Source organism: Nannospalax galili, unplaced genomic scaffold (assembly GCF_000622305.1).
Source record: "Nannospalax galili isolate Female #2095 unplaced genomic scaffold, S.galili_v1.0 scaffold1424, whole genome shotgun sequence".
NCBI lineage: Eukaryota > Metazoa > Chordata > Mammalia > Rodentia > Spalacidae > Nannospalax > Nannospalax galili.
In genome coordinates this window covers 152,950-169,830 of record NW_008350786.1, presented here as the reverse complement: position 1 = coordinate 169,830, position 16,881 = coordinate 152,950, and the positions used below count along the sequence as shown (strand labels likewise).

The following is a 16,881-nucleotide window of genomic DNA, read 5'->3' as shown; positions in this document are numbered from 1 at the left end:
CCTCCCCTTTCTTCACCCATCTTAGAAAGCCTCTGATTCATCTTGTTTCAGCAGAGACAATTGTTCAAGAAGTTAAGTTGTGAAGGTAAAGTAAGAACCATGTGATGACTGTGGGGAGACATACGTGGGAGCGTGTGAGGTGTGGGAGATGCTGAAGGAAGTTGAACTTATGAGGAGATGGACCTGAGGAGTGTGGCTTAAATCATAGAGGCATCTCCTTTATGTACAAGAGAGAGGTTGGTCCCTATGCTTGTGAGTAGCCAGTTAAGGAAGTCCTTGTTTGCTTGTTTGTTTCTTTTTTCTATTAAACCAGAGAGGTCAAGTGAGAAGGGTGAAGGGGATGCTCATGCTTTAGGGGCTCAAGGAAAGTGGCAACAGTTATCATGGTGCGAGGAGGACTGTACTAGAGCAGTGTTGGAATGTGGGATGTCCTGAAGACCACTGGAATTGGGTGAATTCCAGTAAATCTACTCAGTCTGGTTGTTTGACATTTCTTTCCCTCTAGTAGTTCATGTTTGTCTGGGTGAGATGTTCAGAAGAGGTAGAGAATTTAGTTTGTAATGGGCTCATTTTTTTCCCAGGTGGTATGTCCAAGGGACGGGGTAATGGGGCTGGAAGGATAACTGAAATTGTCACCTTTAGACCCTAAGCTGAGTAAGAAAGTATAGTAGTTATGTTTGCATTGCTATGCCCAAGATTTCGAAGAATGGCATAAAGGGAGGAGTTATTTATTTTGGCACCATTTCAGCGGTGTCAGCGCATTGTGATGTGCAGGGTGTGGTTGAGCAGAACACTTCATATCATGGCTGCCAGAAAGCAAAGAAAAGGGAACATGGGAAACAGCCAGGACAAAATGACCTACTTTCTCCAGCTAGGCCCTATCTCCTAAATTCTAGAACTTCCTAAAATAGTGTCACCAGCTAGGGACCAAGCCCTCAACACATTAGTTTGTGGGTGACTCTTCATATCGAAACTGGTCCAGTTCTAGTACAGTGTAGTGTGTCCATTGTGGGAGACTAAGAAACAGCTGATAGAGCTGTGCTTGGGTGGACAGTGGGTGACTGGAGTTGAATAAAATAGAGTAGAATAAAAGAGTTAAAAAACAGGATGTCAAGTTGTGAGCCAGTGGCTCTGCCATGTGGCTCATCCTCATGGGCACCAAAACCACCAAGGATGATGGCAAAGAGCTAAGGTTTAAAGGTGAGTCCTTCAGGACTCGGAGACAGCTGAGGTGAGAAGAAGAGAAGGAGTTTTTACAAGGAAAGGCCATCGAATTCAGAAAGGGGAATGTTAGATAGGACGGTAAAGGTATATATGCCCACCTTCCTCTCATCGCCCTTTCACACTGTCCTGCATGAGAGTGAACAAGCTTGAACTGAGGGGTGGTGAGGAGGTGTTGACCTCAGGGAAGAGCCAGGTCTCACATAAGACATGGTTAGCTCCATGGTTAGCTAACTGAAGTCCCTTCCACTCCATGCTGTGTGGTGGTCCCCCCAGCATCCTGTGACTGCCCCAGGGTCTCCATTCTTAGTATAAGTCCTCTTCATCACTTCCACTCTCTCCTCAGATGGCAAAATTAATACTAAGACAGGCAAGAGCATAATCTAAGCATTAACAACTAGCAAAAATGTATTAACTTCAGTATCCTGCCTCCTTTCATAAAGATATAGTGAGATCTAGCTCTACCTGCTATATTTCTTGTATCTGACATTTATCCTGATCTCCATGCCATATATCCTAATTTTGCCTGAAAAATGGGTATCAGTCTATTTAATACCCATTATTTACATTGATTTATGATTGAGAAGTAACTTCAATAAATATTTCAGTGATATTTTTCAACTGGTCAAAATGCAGAGAATAAGTAACTGTGAGGTGCCCAGCCCCAATCAGTATATCTATAACACAGCCACTACATCTAAGCTTCAGGGAACATCCCCAAACAGGGGGCAGAGAGAGTGTAAGAGAGTGTAAGAGGCAGGATACACCTGCTGCTAGATGGTGTCTTCTAGGCATGACAGGGAAACTACACTCTTGAAATCTCAACAATATGGTTGCTTAAACAAGATCTACATAATGACAATGCCAGTTGATATGCTGACCTGGATGGGGGAGATTTTATAGGGCCCTTCCCCTGATAAAGAGCTATAGGCAATCACTGGCTGCTGAGAGAGGGAGATTCAGTTTTCTGCAGGGAGCCTCCTGATGGTTATCCACTCCCAAGTGGTCAGCCATAAATATATACATCAGAGCAACACTAAATGGACTCAGTAGATTGTACATTTGTGTATCTATCTATCTATCTATCTATCTATCTATCTATCATCTATCTATCTAACAATAATTAAAGAAGAGGTCATGAATTTGAGAGGGAGGGGGGGAGGACACTGGAAGAATTGGAGGGAAGAGAGGGGAGGGGGGAATGATGTAAATATAATACTCATGTATGAAATTCTCAAAAAATAAAAAAATTAAAAAACAAATTTCAGTGATTTTTGTCTGTATCTTGAACTCCTGCTATAATTTGATCTGTTATTTCAAAAGTTCACCCTTAAAAATGGGGTCAAAATATTGTGAAGGCAGCGACCCCCTCTTTCACAAACACTGAAGAGAAGATTCTTGACTTGTTCACACATGAACATTGAGCCCTGTCTCAGATGACAGACAGGTTAAGGAGCCTAAAATGATGACCCAGTATAAAGGACATAGGAAGCACATGGAAACAACAGATCAGGGGAATAAGTGGAGGGGTGTGCCGTTCTGCTGCTCTCTTTGCTTAGGTTTTGGTTGTTTTGCACTTAATGTTTGCTTGGTGGCACGTGGCCATTTTGACTGGTTCTCAACTGGGGCTTCGTGCCCATTTGCCCTGTGGGAGGAAAGGCTTATTATATGAGCCAAGATTATACAGCATTACAAATATTTTCTTTTAAGATTTATTTTATTATTTATGTGGTTTGTGAGTGTCTGTGCACATGTGTGCAGGTGCTTGCAGAGGCCTACGGTAAGGGTAATGGTGCTGGAGTTACAATTGGTTGTGAGCTGCCTGATATGGTACTGTAACTGTACTTGGGTCCTCTGCAGGAGCAGCAAGTGCTCTTAGCCACTGAGCCATCTCCAGCCCCAGTAGAATTTAAAGAAATGAAACAAAAACACCTTAAAGCCAGGTGTGGTGGCACACACTTTAATGCCAGCACAGGAAAGGCAGAGCCAAGCAGATCTCTGTGAGTTTGAGGTCAGCCAGGACTACACAGTGAGACCCTGTTTCAAAAACAAAACGAACAAATAGAACCCCTCACTTTTTCTGTTATCAGTCTCCTAGATCTTTGAATTTCTGTATCTTTCATGATACTCTGAGAATGTGAGAATGTGAAGAATGTGGAGGAACCATGTGACCAGTGGACTCTGATCCTACCCACCGTTGAGGAAGACCTCTATATCCATGGGCTCTGTACCCACAGATCAGTACAGATCAGAAATACTGAAAAAATTGCATCTGTACTGAACTCCTAGACATTTTCATCATTTTTTAAACAATACAGAATGATAATTTGCATAGCATTTATATTGCATCAGATATTATAAGTAATCTAAGAAATACAGAAAGTATACAGGAGGATGAGCATAGGTTATAAGCGACTGCTACATTTATACAAGGGAGCTGAGTTCCAGTTCCCTATAGTCTGGGGGACGACTGTACTTTCCTGACTTGAGTGAGCTTTTCCTAGTTTTATCAGACTCATTGAAATTTTGGGGAGCAGTGACCATTCACCAGTGCTTGGCCCCAGATACAGCCTCATCACTTTTAATGGGAGGCTCTGCACAGCATTTGGATAAGATGGTGCTTACCTCCTGGGTTCAGCCTCTAGTTCTACCACCTACTGACTGTGGACCTAGGACAGATTCCACAACCGGGAGCCTTAAGTTCCTTGTCTGTTAAATAAAAAATTGTAAGAGTTCTTAATTCTTTGGAGCATTGTGAGGTTAAACTACACAGTCCCTGGCACATGGAGGACCCGGGGGCTGTTAGTCCTACTGTTGGAATGTCATGAGGCTTAGCAATTTGATGTGTCTGTGAACTGCTAGTCTCCAAATCGTATCCCTCCATTATCCACATTACCTTGGACAGAGTGCTTTTTCAATAGGGCCTTCCCTGAACACTCTACTTAAAGGTACAACTGTGCAGCCTCTACCACTCATGTGCTCCTCATCCACACCATCCCTGCCATCCTTAACTCATCTTCTCCCCTACTTTTCTCCATGTGCTCACCACTTACTAGAGTATTGTCTTAACAGACTTGTATGGGACCTCCAAGAGATCAGACGTCTACATGTGTTTCTTCTCTGTTCTTATTAACGTCTGAACTTAGAGACCAGCGTGCTTCAGCAGGCATGCAGTAGATCCTTATCGGAATGAAGAAATTGACTTTGAAAGTGTTCCTGTCTTCCCATGCACTCTTTCTAAAAGCTGCCCCAGCTGTCTACAGTGATGTTTTATTCAGGAGCTCTTAGCGATCACTTGCTCATTTACTGATCTGTCTCAGACATCCTTTCCTCATGGAAGGTGACTGAAGTCACACAGAAGAGGGCTGAGGCAATGAATAAGCAGAGTGAGAAGTACAGCCATGTTACTGCTTCCCACACCTTTCAGTGTGAATGTGGCGGGGGAGATAAAGTGGCGCTTGGCTTAGTTGTGACCTCCGGTATCATCTTACTTTCTCAGCTGTTTTCATCCACAGAACTTTTGTTATGTTTTCTTTTAGGGCACCAATGCCTCTGCTCTGGAAAAAGACATTGGTCCAGAGCAGTTTCCGATCAATGAACACTACTTTGGATTGGTCAATGTAAGTATTTCTTGTTTTCATCAGACATTTTGTGGTATGTGATGTAACTCTGCTGCCTTTTTTGTTTTTGTTTTTATTTTGTGAAACAAGATCTTGCTATGTACTTCTGGTTGGCCTGGAACTCATTATGTAGACCAGACTGGTCTTGAACTTGCAGTGATCCTCCTGCCTCTGCCTCCTGAGTGCTGGGATTACAGGCACATATACCATTCCCAGTTTTCTGCTACCATTTCCATCATTACTAATGTTTTAAGTTTTTAAACAACTTTTTGAGGGAGTGGAGAGATAGCTCAGTGGTTAAGAGCACTGGCTGCTCTTGCAGGGGATCCGGGTTTGGTTCCCAGCACCCACATGGTGGCTAACAACTGTCTGTAACTCCAGTTGCAGGGAATCTTATGCCCTTTTACTGGCTTCTGCAGGGCATTGCATGTATGTGGTGCATTTACATACATGCAGGCAAAACACTCATATACATAAAATTAAAACATTAAAAAAACTTTTTTGATTTATTTTTATTATGTGTATGAATGTTTTGCCTACATGTATTTAAGTGCACCCATGTCATTCAGTGCCCACAGAAGTCTGAAGAGGGTGTCAGATTCCCTAGATCTGGAAATATGGATAGTTGTTAGCCATCATGTGGCTGCTGGGAATTGAACCTGAGTCTGCAAGAGCAGCCAGTGCTCTTAACTACTGGGCCACCTCTCCAGTTCCTTTATTATTATTTTAAATTAACTGTTCATGGCCTTAGTGGAGAAGGGCATTTTAATCTATTTTTTTAAAACATGTTAGTTGTGCCCCCAAAGGACTTAATTACTATTACTACATTGTTGGTTGGATTCCTTTCCCCTCCCCTGCATGCTTTATGGAATTCCCTTTGTGCACATTGCTTTCATAGTGGTTTGGGTAGCCTTTGTAGCCAGGTCTGCTTTGATCTGTACTCCCTCTTTTATAGGTTGAACTTTTCTGGCAGTCTTTGCTTTGGTATGGATCAATACAACTAGAGCTTGCTTTCCCTTCCCTTCCTCCCTCCCTCCCTCCCTTCCTTCCTTCCTTCTTTTGTTCTTTCGTTCTTTCATTCTTCGTTCTTTCTTTTGGTCTTATTGAGACAGGGTCTCCCTATAGCCCCAGCTGACCCAGAACTTGCTATGTAGACCAGGCTGGCCTCGAACTCAGAGATATGCCTGCCTCTGCCTCCAGAGTGGTGGAATTAAAGGCATGCACCACCATGCCTGGTGTAGCTAGAGTTTTCTAAAGTGATACCAACTGGTCACCTGTACCTGGCTAATGGTATAACTTAGTAGAGGTACCCAGAGGTAGGGGTGGGCTATGAGGTGAGGACCAGGACTCATTTTTCATAGGTTCCACTTTCCCTGTGCTCAGCAGCACCCCCTTATTATCTGGCTCTGCTTCCTTAACAGACAGGTGGTAAGGCAGTGCTACCCATCCACTCTTTGAGCTTTCTGCCTCACCATAGCCTCTTTCTATAGAATGGAAGTTTTAGGTGATATCAGCATTAACTCATAGGCACACGGATTTCTGGAACAGCTGCTCTGCCAGTGCCCTGCTGTGAAGTGTACTAGGGGAAGCTGGGCATTTTCTCCACATGTAAATGCTGCTTCAGATAAAAAGGAAAGAGCTACATATGAATTCTGCCTGTTCTGTTACCTAGCAGTGTGCTCTATAGCAAGTCACCTGCCCTTTCTGGGCCTGTATTTCCACATCTGTTAAATGGGAGTTTGTAATGGTTTCTCCCTCTTTGGAAAATGATGAATAGAGCTCCATGTGAGGCCCTGATAGGAGGCTGAGGCATGTTGTGGACACTTAGCAACTTTTCCCTTTTTCCCTTTTATTTTCCCTGAGTTGTTTACTAGATGATCAGGCCAGTTGTGGGAGTAGCTGGGTAAAGCTGAGATACTGAGGAACAGAGAGAAGACTGGACAGAGGAAGGCTACACAAAGCATTGGAAATATAGGGCACTGTGTTGGCAAAACACTGGCTTCTAATTTTAATGCAGTTTATTTTAGCCACGTTGGGCAGGCTTCTGTTTAGCTCTCTGAAGCCAGTTATTCAAACCATGGATTTCGTCTCGGCTAAGGAAAATAGAATTGCAGGCTATGGAGAAAAGAATTAAGACCATTGCTTAGCTAGTAGAAGAGTTATGAAAGCTGTATTTATTAATAACTTCATTTATGGTCCTTTAAATGGTAATTTATGAAGGTGCCTCTATATAAAATGGTTGGTCTCCTGTTACATAATCAGTTGAAGCATCTTAAAATACACAGGACAAGAAAATGTTCTGCTCAGCATACCTCAAGATGTCACATAAGTATGGCAGAGCATCCGTTTCATGCTTGGGAAGATTCCACAGGCCAAGAACCCATTCTGAGAAGGTGTCCATGTTCTATTTTTTTAAAAAATATTTTATTATTATTATTATTTTTTTAATGTGTATGCGTGTATTGTCTGCATGTAGGTAAGTGCACCTGTGTCCTGCAGTGCCCATGGAGGACAAAAGAGGCTGTTGGATCCCCTGGAACTGGAGTTATGGACAGTTGTTAGCTGCCATGTGGGTGCTGGGATTTGAACCTGGGTCTTCTGCAAGAACATTCACTGTTCTTAACTGCTGAGCCATCTCTCCAGCCCCCCATGTTCTATTTTGATCATCTACAGCTCTTTGTAATCTTAATGATTAATCACTTTGTGATTAATCTTGAAATTTTCATTTTTTTGGAATTTTTTTCCTGTTCATTTTACCGAATAGGAACAATTCTAAAATGCAGGTCTCAGTGGTGTCCTTCTACAGAAACTCAGAAGTCAGAGAGATAATGACTTTTCCCTCTACAGTTATAATCTCGGTGCCTATGACCTGAAGAAGATAGTGTTACTTTGTGGGCTCTACTTTTATTGTAAGAGACCAGGGACTTGGGATAGTTGCCACCTTGGAAGAAACAGAGGCAGGGTAATTTAGAAGGTAAAACAGGGAAACTGGGAGGGGAGCTTAGGGAGACATATTTTTCCTCCATTGTGTCAGGGGAGGTGAAACTTTGGACTCTGAGGCAGTGGGCAAAGCTACTGAAATCTTGCAAAACAAAAACAAATTCTGCTCCTTAAAGGTTATTTCAGCTGAGCAAGTAGTTCCTAGCTTCTAGCTCAATTAGTTCTTTCCTTCCTTCCTTCCTTCCTTCCTTCCTTCCTTCCTTCCTCCCTCCCTCCCCCCCCTTCCTTCCTTCTTCCACTGAGCTACATCCCTAGCCCCCTCAATTTCTTTTTGATATGGATGTTTATTTTTACAGTCATGGGAGGTTTTTTTGTTTGTTTGTTTTTTATAATCAGGTTTAAAAATATTTATTATTTTTATTTTATTTGTATGATTGTACTGCTTGCATGTGTTTAAGTGCACCTGTGTCCTGTAGTGCTCACAGAGGTCAGAAGCCGGCATCAGATTCCCCTGGGACTGGAGTTATAGACAGTTGTTAGCTGCCATGTGGGTACAAGGAATCGAGCCCAGATCCTCTGCAAGAGCAGTCAGTGCTCTTAACTGCAGAGCCATCTCTCCAGCCCCAATCGGAGGGGTTTTTTGAGACATGATTTCACTCTGTAGCTCAAACTGGCCTTGAACTCATTATGTAGTCCAAACCGGCCTTGCAGTGACCCTCCTGCCTTAGCCTCTGAAGGGCTGGAAGCACAGGTGCTCATCACCAGGCCTGCAGTTGTAAGAGTTTTGTTTTTTGTTTTTTGTTTTTGTTGTTGTTGTTGTTGTTGTTGTTGTTTTTGTAGTGCAATCTGGCATCTTTTATTTAGCCAGCTGCTTTTCTGAGTTTCCATATTACGTAGATTTTTCTTCGTTTCTATGCACCAGAAGGTCTCATTATACTCCTAACCTGTTAAAGTGTATATTGTCATTTTACAGACCTTTATGGATCAGAAAAGCATGAGACTTATGTGTAGTAGTCCCTCCATCTGTGGATGGTATCCAGGACCTCCTAAAGGATACCTAAAACTGTGGAAAGCAACAAATCTTATATAGAGCATGCTTTTCATATACATGCACACCTATAATAATGATTTTTTTATGTTAGATACAACAAGAAATTAATACCGATCACCAATAAGTAAGTTCAAATAAAATAGGACAGTTAAAGTATCCAGTATTAGTTTGTTTCTTAACACTAGCTTAGGCCACTGTTAAATAACATAAGGGTTACTTGAACACAAACATTGTGACACTGTGACAATAGATGTGAAACCTAGATGTTGACTAAGTGGCTAGTGGGCAGGTAACATATGCAATGTGGTTATGCTGATGAAGGGATGATTCATGTCTCAGGAAGGATTGTGTAGGATGGTGTGAGATTTCAGTACACTGCTCAGAATGATGCACAATTGAAAATGTATATAGTTATTTCTGGTATTTTCTATTTAATGTTCTTAGACTGTGGATAACAGTTCATAACTGAAAGCATGGAAAGCAAAATTTCAGCTAAGGGGAGATGACTGTGTATTTTGATTCCCTCCCCTGCTGATTGGACAATCACTGACTTTCTAAGATGGCAAGCTGGGCTCTGATACTGGGAAGTTGGTTGGGCAGGTTCATGGATCCTGTCTGTCTCCCTCTCCTGGCTTGTTCCCAAGGTGGCCTATCCCATACAGTGATTCAAGCTACCCCTCTTGTTCTTTGACAGTTTGGAAACACATGCTACTGTAACTCCGTGCTTCAGGCATTGTATTTCTGCCGGCCATTCCGGGAGAATGTGTTGGCATACAAGGCCCAGCAAAAAAAGAAGGAAAACTTGTTGACGTGCCTGGCAGACCTTTTCCACAGCATTGCCACACAGAAGAAGAAGGTTGGCGTCATCCCACCAAAGAAGTTCATTTCAAGGCTGAGGAAAGAGAACGGTGAGTGATGTGGCCACAGTGGGTTGGGGCTCTGAAATGAGGAAAACTGGCAGTTACAGGTATTCCTAAATTGGAAAGCTTGTTTGTTTTGTTTTGTTTGTTTGTTTTGTTTGCGACAGGGTATCACTCTGTAGACTAGACTGACCTGGAACTCACAGATATCCACTTGTCTCTGCTTCTCAAATGCTGAGATTTAAGGTGTATGCCACCACACCAGGCAGTTTTTGTTTGTTTATAAAAATATTTTTATTAATTTAAGAATTTCAGGCAATGTATTTTGATCATATTAAGACTCCCCTCCCCCTCCCCCGTCCTTACTATCCCCCCTCAACTTCATGTTCTCTATTATTGTCTTTTTTTGATAATTTCATACACGAGTATTATATTTGCATTATTTCATCACCCATGTCCATTCACTCCCTCTCAATTTCTTGTCCTCGTCTCTATTATTGTTATATATACATACATATGTACATTATATATATACACACATCCTATATCTATACACACATCATATATATATATATATATATATATGTATATAATGCACTAAGTCCATTAGTGGTACTTGTGTATACCTGTGTTTAGGACTGCCCACATGGGATTAGATAACCTTTCAGTGAGCTAGTTCCTGGAGAAAGCTACTTCTCCTTCCCTCCACATCTATTTATTGCCTGTAGCTCTTCATCTTGAGGTAGAACTCCGTGAAATTTCTCCTATCCATCTTGGTGTGTCAACTGGTTTTGTCATTATGCAGATTTTTTTTAGACTACCATACAATGGTGATTTCATTGGTGCAACTTTCTTATCATGTCTAAATGCATTAGCGAGTAGCAGGTGTCTTGTTGTTTTGTCTCTTACATTCTTTCTAGACCCTTTTTCTCAATGTTCCTTGAGCCTTAGGTGTAGAGATAGTATTGTAGGGCTGGGCACCTTACAGTCATTTATTCTCTGCATTTGACCAGTTGGGGAACTTTGTAATAGTCTCTCCATCTGTTGCAAAAAGAAACTTCTTTGATGAGTGGTGGGAGGCACACTTGTCTGTAAATACAAGGACGCATATTTAGAATGTAGTAAGGATTACTTTGGTTTAGGAAAGAAATAGAAGTAGGTTCTTTTGTAGGGTCATGACCTCTCTAGCCATGTGTACTTGGCCATATTTATAGTACCACACATGAATTCCCTCCCATTGAATGGGTCTTAAGTCCAATTAGACAGCTGTTGATAACACCAAGATAAACGTGTGAACTACAACAATGACTGGTCAGGCAGTTTTGTTTTGTTTTAAAAAGGGGAAAATAAGTATGGTTAACTCTAAGAGCCATTTTTAAAGAAAAGACACTTTCGAGGCTGGAGAGATGACTCAGTGGTTAAGAACATGTATTGCTCTTCAGTTCCCAGCACCCGTATCAGGTGGTTCACAACCACTACAACTCCAGTTCCAGAGGACCCAACACCCTCTTCTGTCTTCTGCAGGCACCCCCACATAGGTGGCATACACTTATGCAAACACATGCACATATGTGAACAAAAATAAAATCATTTTCTTAAAAAAGAGAAATATATTTCTTCTTCCTATTAATATTAAAACAAAAAGCAGGTTAGAAATATATTTAAAGATTTAGATTTAATACCCCATTTTAGAATGATTTCTTAAAATTTTTTTTTCTGCATTCTAGGTTAAGATCATTATAAGAGAAAAAATTGCCCAAGGCAGACTTTTGAGTGGTACACTCATAGGATTAAATATGTTGATGCAATGACTGGACAGAATAGTACTATCTTATGAAGTATGATTGAGGTGAGCACACAGCACCTAATCAGGCTCTGGTACATGTGTTATGGTTTGAACATGGTATCTGCCCTGTAAGCTCATGTATGTTTAGACAATGGTTGTTTGAGTCTCAGCTGGTGGTGCTATTTTGGGAGGTTCTGGAATCTTTAGGAGGTGAGACAGCTACAGGAAGTAGATCATGAGGGAAGGAGGCATGCCTTTGAAGGTGATCCTTGGTCCCTAGTCCCTTCCTCATTCTGTGTTTCCTGTACACCATGAAGTGAACAGCTTCTGCCATACTCCTGCTGCCATGTTGTTCTGCTCAGTGGGGCTAAGCAACCATGGACTGAATCCTCTGAAACTGTGAGCTAAAAAATCAGTCCTTCCTCCTTTAAGGTTTTTGCTCAGGTATTTTGTCACAGGGCCACAATAGGTAATAATTACAATCTCTTGTTGTTATTTGCCTAAGACCATGGCAAGATACATTTTTTTTCTGTCTCCTTTTTTTTTTTTTGAATGATGGAAATGAGGTGTGTATTCCAGAAGATTTACATTGTTAATTTTTCTGACTACAGGAGTATTTGATGTAGCCACTTGTATCTGCCCTAGTGTCTTCCTTCCTTCAGTAAACTTACATGGTTAACTAGATGCTTGTTTTACAAAGTCTTGTTTAATTTGATTGCTATCTTTAGATGTTGTTATAGTTTATGTATGCTAGAATAAAAGTGACTTGAGTAGAGAGTTTATGTGTTAGAATAAAAGTCTTCAAGTAGAGAAGGAAGCTGACTGAGGAGTTGTGAACATGACTGATAATGGGGCCTCCCAGCTGCTGTTAATCGTTAATCCCTTGCTTGCTTGTCTTGACAGCAGGGGCAGCAGTAGGCTTCTGGCATTTGTGTTTGGTTTTAGAGTGCTATTAGGAGTTCACAGATAACCATCTTCCTTACGTGTTTATATAAGCTGCTTCCAGGCTGGTCTTTGGTTTAATATGGCTTTTGGGAAGACTCCAGTTATGGGAGATGGCTTAGTGATCATTGGTAGCCACATCATATTAAGAGTTGATATGTAGGGGCTCAGTAGATTAAGTGCAAGTGCTTGCCATACATGTATGAGAACTGGAGTTCAGATGCCCAGCACTCACATTAAAAAAAAAAAAAAATGGGTAGGTGTGGTGGCCTGTCTATAATCCAAGCCTTTGTAGGGTTGAGATAGAAGATCCTCTGAGCAAACTGGGTGGCTAGACAAGCCAGGTCAGTGAGGTCTGTATTTAATAAGAGACTCTGCCACAAAACATAAGGTAGAGAGCAATTGAGGAAGACACCCAGGGACAACTTGGGGTCTCCTCATGTACATGCACACAGTGTGCATGTGCACCGGCCCACACATTGTCCCCTCCCCCCATGCATGCATACCACACCCACATACATACATGAAAGAAAAAGATATCAGGGATTTTTTTCAGGTAATGTCTATTCTTCTGTAATATGAGTGAAAATTTTGGTCATTTTATATACATGACTATGAGGCAATAGGGGAAGGGAGTTCTTGGCAGGCTCAGGAAGTAGAAGGCAACAGTTCTTTGGAGAGTTACCTGTTGAAGCTGCATAGTAGAGATGAATCTGTTTATGGTCCATACCTGTCCACTCTTCCAGTGTAAAAACTGAAGCATGGCATGGAAAACTAAGCATGTCTGTTTGCTCTTCAAGAAGCAGCGTGTGAAGTCATGGCCTTCTCCTTTCCAGATCTCTTTGATAACTACATGCAGCAGGATGCTCACGAATTCTTAAATTATTTGCTAAACACTATTGCGGACATCCTGCAGGAAGAGAAGAAACAGGAAAAACAAAATGGGAAATTAAAAAATGGCAACATGAACGAGCCGGCAGAGAACAATAAACCAGAGCTCACCTGGGTCCACGAGATTTTTCAGGGAACACTCACCAACGAAACCCGATGCTTGAACTGTGAAACTGTGAGTATCGGGGGCTTGGCCCTCTTGTGTTAGTATGGCACACAGCCTTTGTTGTATGCGAGTGCAGTGCACCTTCAGTACATGTAGACGGTGCTGTTGCTTATGCCTCTGAAACTCAAATGTTTAGAAGCATGAGTCCTTGAGGTGTCTCAGCTGGCCGGAACGGAAGTTGGTGAAGGCAAGTCTTCTGAAATACTGGACTGTTTTGACCTGTGGACACATTTTAGGGCTAAAAATGGAAGGATTAAACTAGACTGTGATTGACTTAAGAAGATTCTGGTTCCAAAGAGATCAGGTATAACTTAGGGGACCGTTGCCTTTACTGAGGGGAATTTGCTGTGGTGCAGTGAACTTGAAGGCAGAGAAAGGTTGGTTGATTCGTGTTTGCACAGCACTCAGCTGCATAGATGAGGCCACTCACAGTGTTATTTTGGGAGCTGGGTAAGCTTGTGTGTCTGGAAGTGCCTGGCACATGATAGGTACCCAGAGTCAGTTGGATTTAAACTCATCTTCTCCGTGATTCAAAACGACACATTCAACATGAACTTTGTGAGTAGCTTTGAAGTTTGCTGGATAAGAGCCCAGATGCCTGTGTTTCCATGTGGCCTCTGACTCTCAAAGGCTGTTGGGACTTTGTGGTCACATCATATTCTTCCTTTCCTCTGTCTTTATCTGTAAAATGGTAGTGATAAGTACACATATCTCCTAGGTAATTGGGACGAGCAGATGAGTTGATGTTTGTAAAACACAGAGTCACACTTGACATGTAGCAAATATGCAGTGAATGTCATCTATCATTTACCCTAACTACAAAGACATAGAAAATCTGTGGCTCCTTAGGGGTCTCAGAGTTTCTCAGCCACATAGAAAAGATCTGTCTGCATTTTTCTGGGGAGAAGATCTAGTAGCTTTTATCAGAGTCTACTCAGAGCCCCTGTCTTCTGTTCAGCTGCTGTGACATGGTGTCATCATGGGTGATTTAAATCAGGGATTTTTTTTTTTTTTTTGGTCTTTTTGAGACAGGATCTCCCTGTAGCCCCAGCTGTCCTGGAACTCACTATGTAGACCAGGCTGGCCTTGAACTCACAGAGATCCACCTGCCTCTGCTTCCCAAGTGCTGGGATTAAAGGCATGTACCACCATGCCCGACTAAATCAGGGCTTTAAAAAAAAATAAAATATGCCGGCATGGTGGTGTACCCCTTTAGTCCCAGCACTTTGGAGGCAGAGGCAAGTGGATCTCTGTGAGTTCGATGCTAGCTTGGTCTACATAGGGAGTTCCAGGCCAGCTGAGGCTACAGGGAGACCCTGTCTCCAAAAAGACAATATATATTAATTCTTTGAGAATTTCATACAATGCTTTTTTTATATTCGCCCTTTACACCTCCCCTTTATAGTGTGCGTGCGCTGGGCACCCTGGTGCAGCGCAGGGATTGGTCCCCTGGTCTCAGCCGCGCGCTGTGGAAGAAGGCGGGTCCGGCCCCATGGGCTTCTCCGTGTCTCTGTGGGTCTCTGCTGCTGGAGCGTTGTCCAGCCGTATACCGCCTTAATTTCCCCCCGTGCGCTTTCCTCTTGATGCGAGATCCACTGGCCTCTGGATCACGCGGGAGAGCGCGAGGCGGCTGAAAGCTGGGATCCGTGAGCCGGTGACGAAGGAATGCTGCCTCCGGAGAGGCTGGATCGCCAGTAAGACATGGGACTCTGCTTAGTCCATGTCACAGCTTTTATTAAGTGTAGCTTCAAGTGATCCAGCTCTCTATTATTGAGAGAAGACTGGGATATTTATACCATGGGGGTAGTGGTAAAAGCTTTGGCTGATAGATACTTTGTGAGACATTCTATTTGCATATGGAAGTGGGTTTCTGCCATGCTGCCAGACTGCTGACTACCTGAAAAATCACACAGGAAAGCATGGTATTCCTAGAGCCAGAGGCCATGTTTATGTTATGGCATTTGTGGTGGGCACTTCAAAAGGAGAGTCAGGAAAAATGCCGGGAAAGCACCCTGCTATGAAAGGAGTCTCAGCACATAACTCCGAGCTCATGAGCTATCCGGATATGAAGAGACTTCTACTTCACATAACAGAGGCCCCCAACACCCCCTAACTCCTCCCTGTCCACCCCGTCAACCTCTCTTAAAAAAGGAATAAGTCACTGAGTCCAATTTGTGTTACCCATATACGCATGACTATGGAGCCATCTGTCTACTCAAGCATGGTCTACTTACAGGGCCACACCCTTAAAGAAAGCCTATTCTTCCTCCCCTAGACACCATTAACTGTCAATAACTCCTCAGTTAGGGGTGGAGGTCTGGTGAGTCCCTTCCTCCTGCTCTAAAGTTCACTGGCTTGATCTTGCACAGATCTGGTGCAGGCAACCTCTGCTGCTGTGAGTTCATGAGTGGTACTGTCATGTCCAGAAGATGCCCTTTGTTCCAGTCCTCCTTGATCTCTGGCTTTTACAGTCTTTCTGCCCTCACTTCTGTGATAGTCACTGAGCCTTGTGGTCAGGGGTGTGTGATACAGTTGTCCCTTATGTGGCTGAGCCCTCCACTGATGCTTATTCTCTGCACTTTGAGCTTCAAACCAGAGCTTCTTAAACTTTTTCCACTTGTAACTCTTAGCCCTAGAAATTTTTACATGAACTGGTTTATAAAATAGGTATATAAGTCCAACATTTACTGGTAAGAAATCAAAATTGTTGTTTTTAATTCTTTGGTATACATATAATTTTACCATTTATTAAAGGTGAAAGCACATTTGCATATGAAAGAGATGTATGTACTTGCTTAATTTTACATAAAGAATCAGATCTTGGTTGATGCTAATACTTCAGAAAACAGAGCATCAATATTATACCAGAATTGATCCATATTTTGATTTTACAGTCACCAGTACTGAGAACACTGCTTTACATAAATACTTAGTGCCAAATGGTAGAAATATCTTTACAGCCATTTCAGAAGCTGTTAGAAGAAATTCTATTCTAATTCTAGGACAAAATTCACTTAACAGTTCTTTTCAATGAAGTTCAAATCATCAATTCAAGCAACAATTTTAAAATGTTTTAACACAATCCAAACATAAACTAATTAAAACTTAGATGCTGAGGAATGAAGGTAGGAAAATCTCAGTCTTTGTTTTCTATAATTAAACCATTATGTCTATAACAGCAGAAAACTTTACATATATGGTAAAAACAGTACAGTTTATAATATAAAGTAGTCTCAAATCTGAGCTGAAGTATTTCAGATGGCGTTCATTGGTAGGACATGGTGTGATGGCATGCTCAGTGTTAAATATGTATTTTGTGTGTTCGGAGCCACGGGTGCAGTGAAGACTCACAGTACAACACAGGTGAGTGCTGCCGGAAATGCCTCAGATTTATTACGTGTTTG

The 16,881-nt window shown here is 42.1% G+C and overlaps 1 protein-coding gene across 2 annotated transcripts in view; it reads left to right on the top strand.

Moving 5' to 3' along the window:
- Usp46 (ubiquitin specific peptidase 46) overlaps positions 1 to 16,881 on the top strand; it is a 76,139-nt gene that overhangs the window by 22,458 nt on the left and 36,800 nt on the right. For both annotated transcript variants that reach the window (XM_008847975.3, XM_029570870.1), the window contains 3 exons: positions 4,761 to 4,841; positions 9,527 to 9,740; positions 13,257 to 13,486. In XM_008847975.3, the coding sequence (XP_008846197.1) occupies positions 4,761 to 4,841; positions 9,527 to 9,740; positions 13,257 to 13,486 (525 nt within the window). The remainder of the gene's footprint in view (positions 1 to 4,760; positions 4,842 to 9,526; positions 9,741 to 13,256; positions 13,487 to 16,881) is intronic.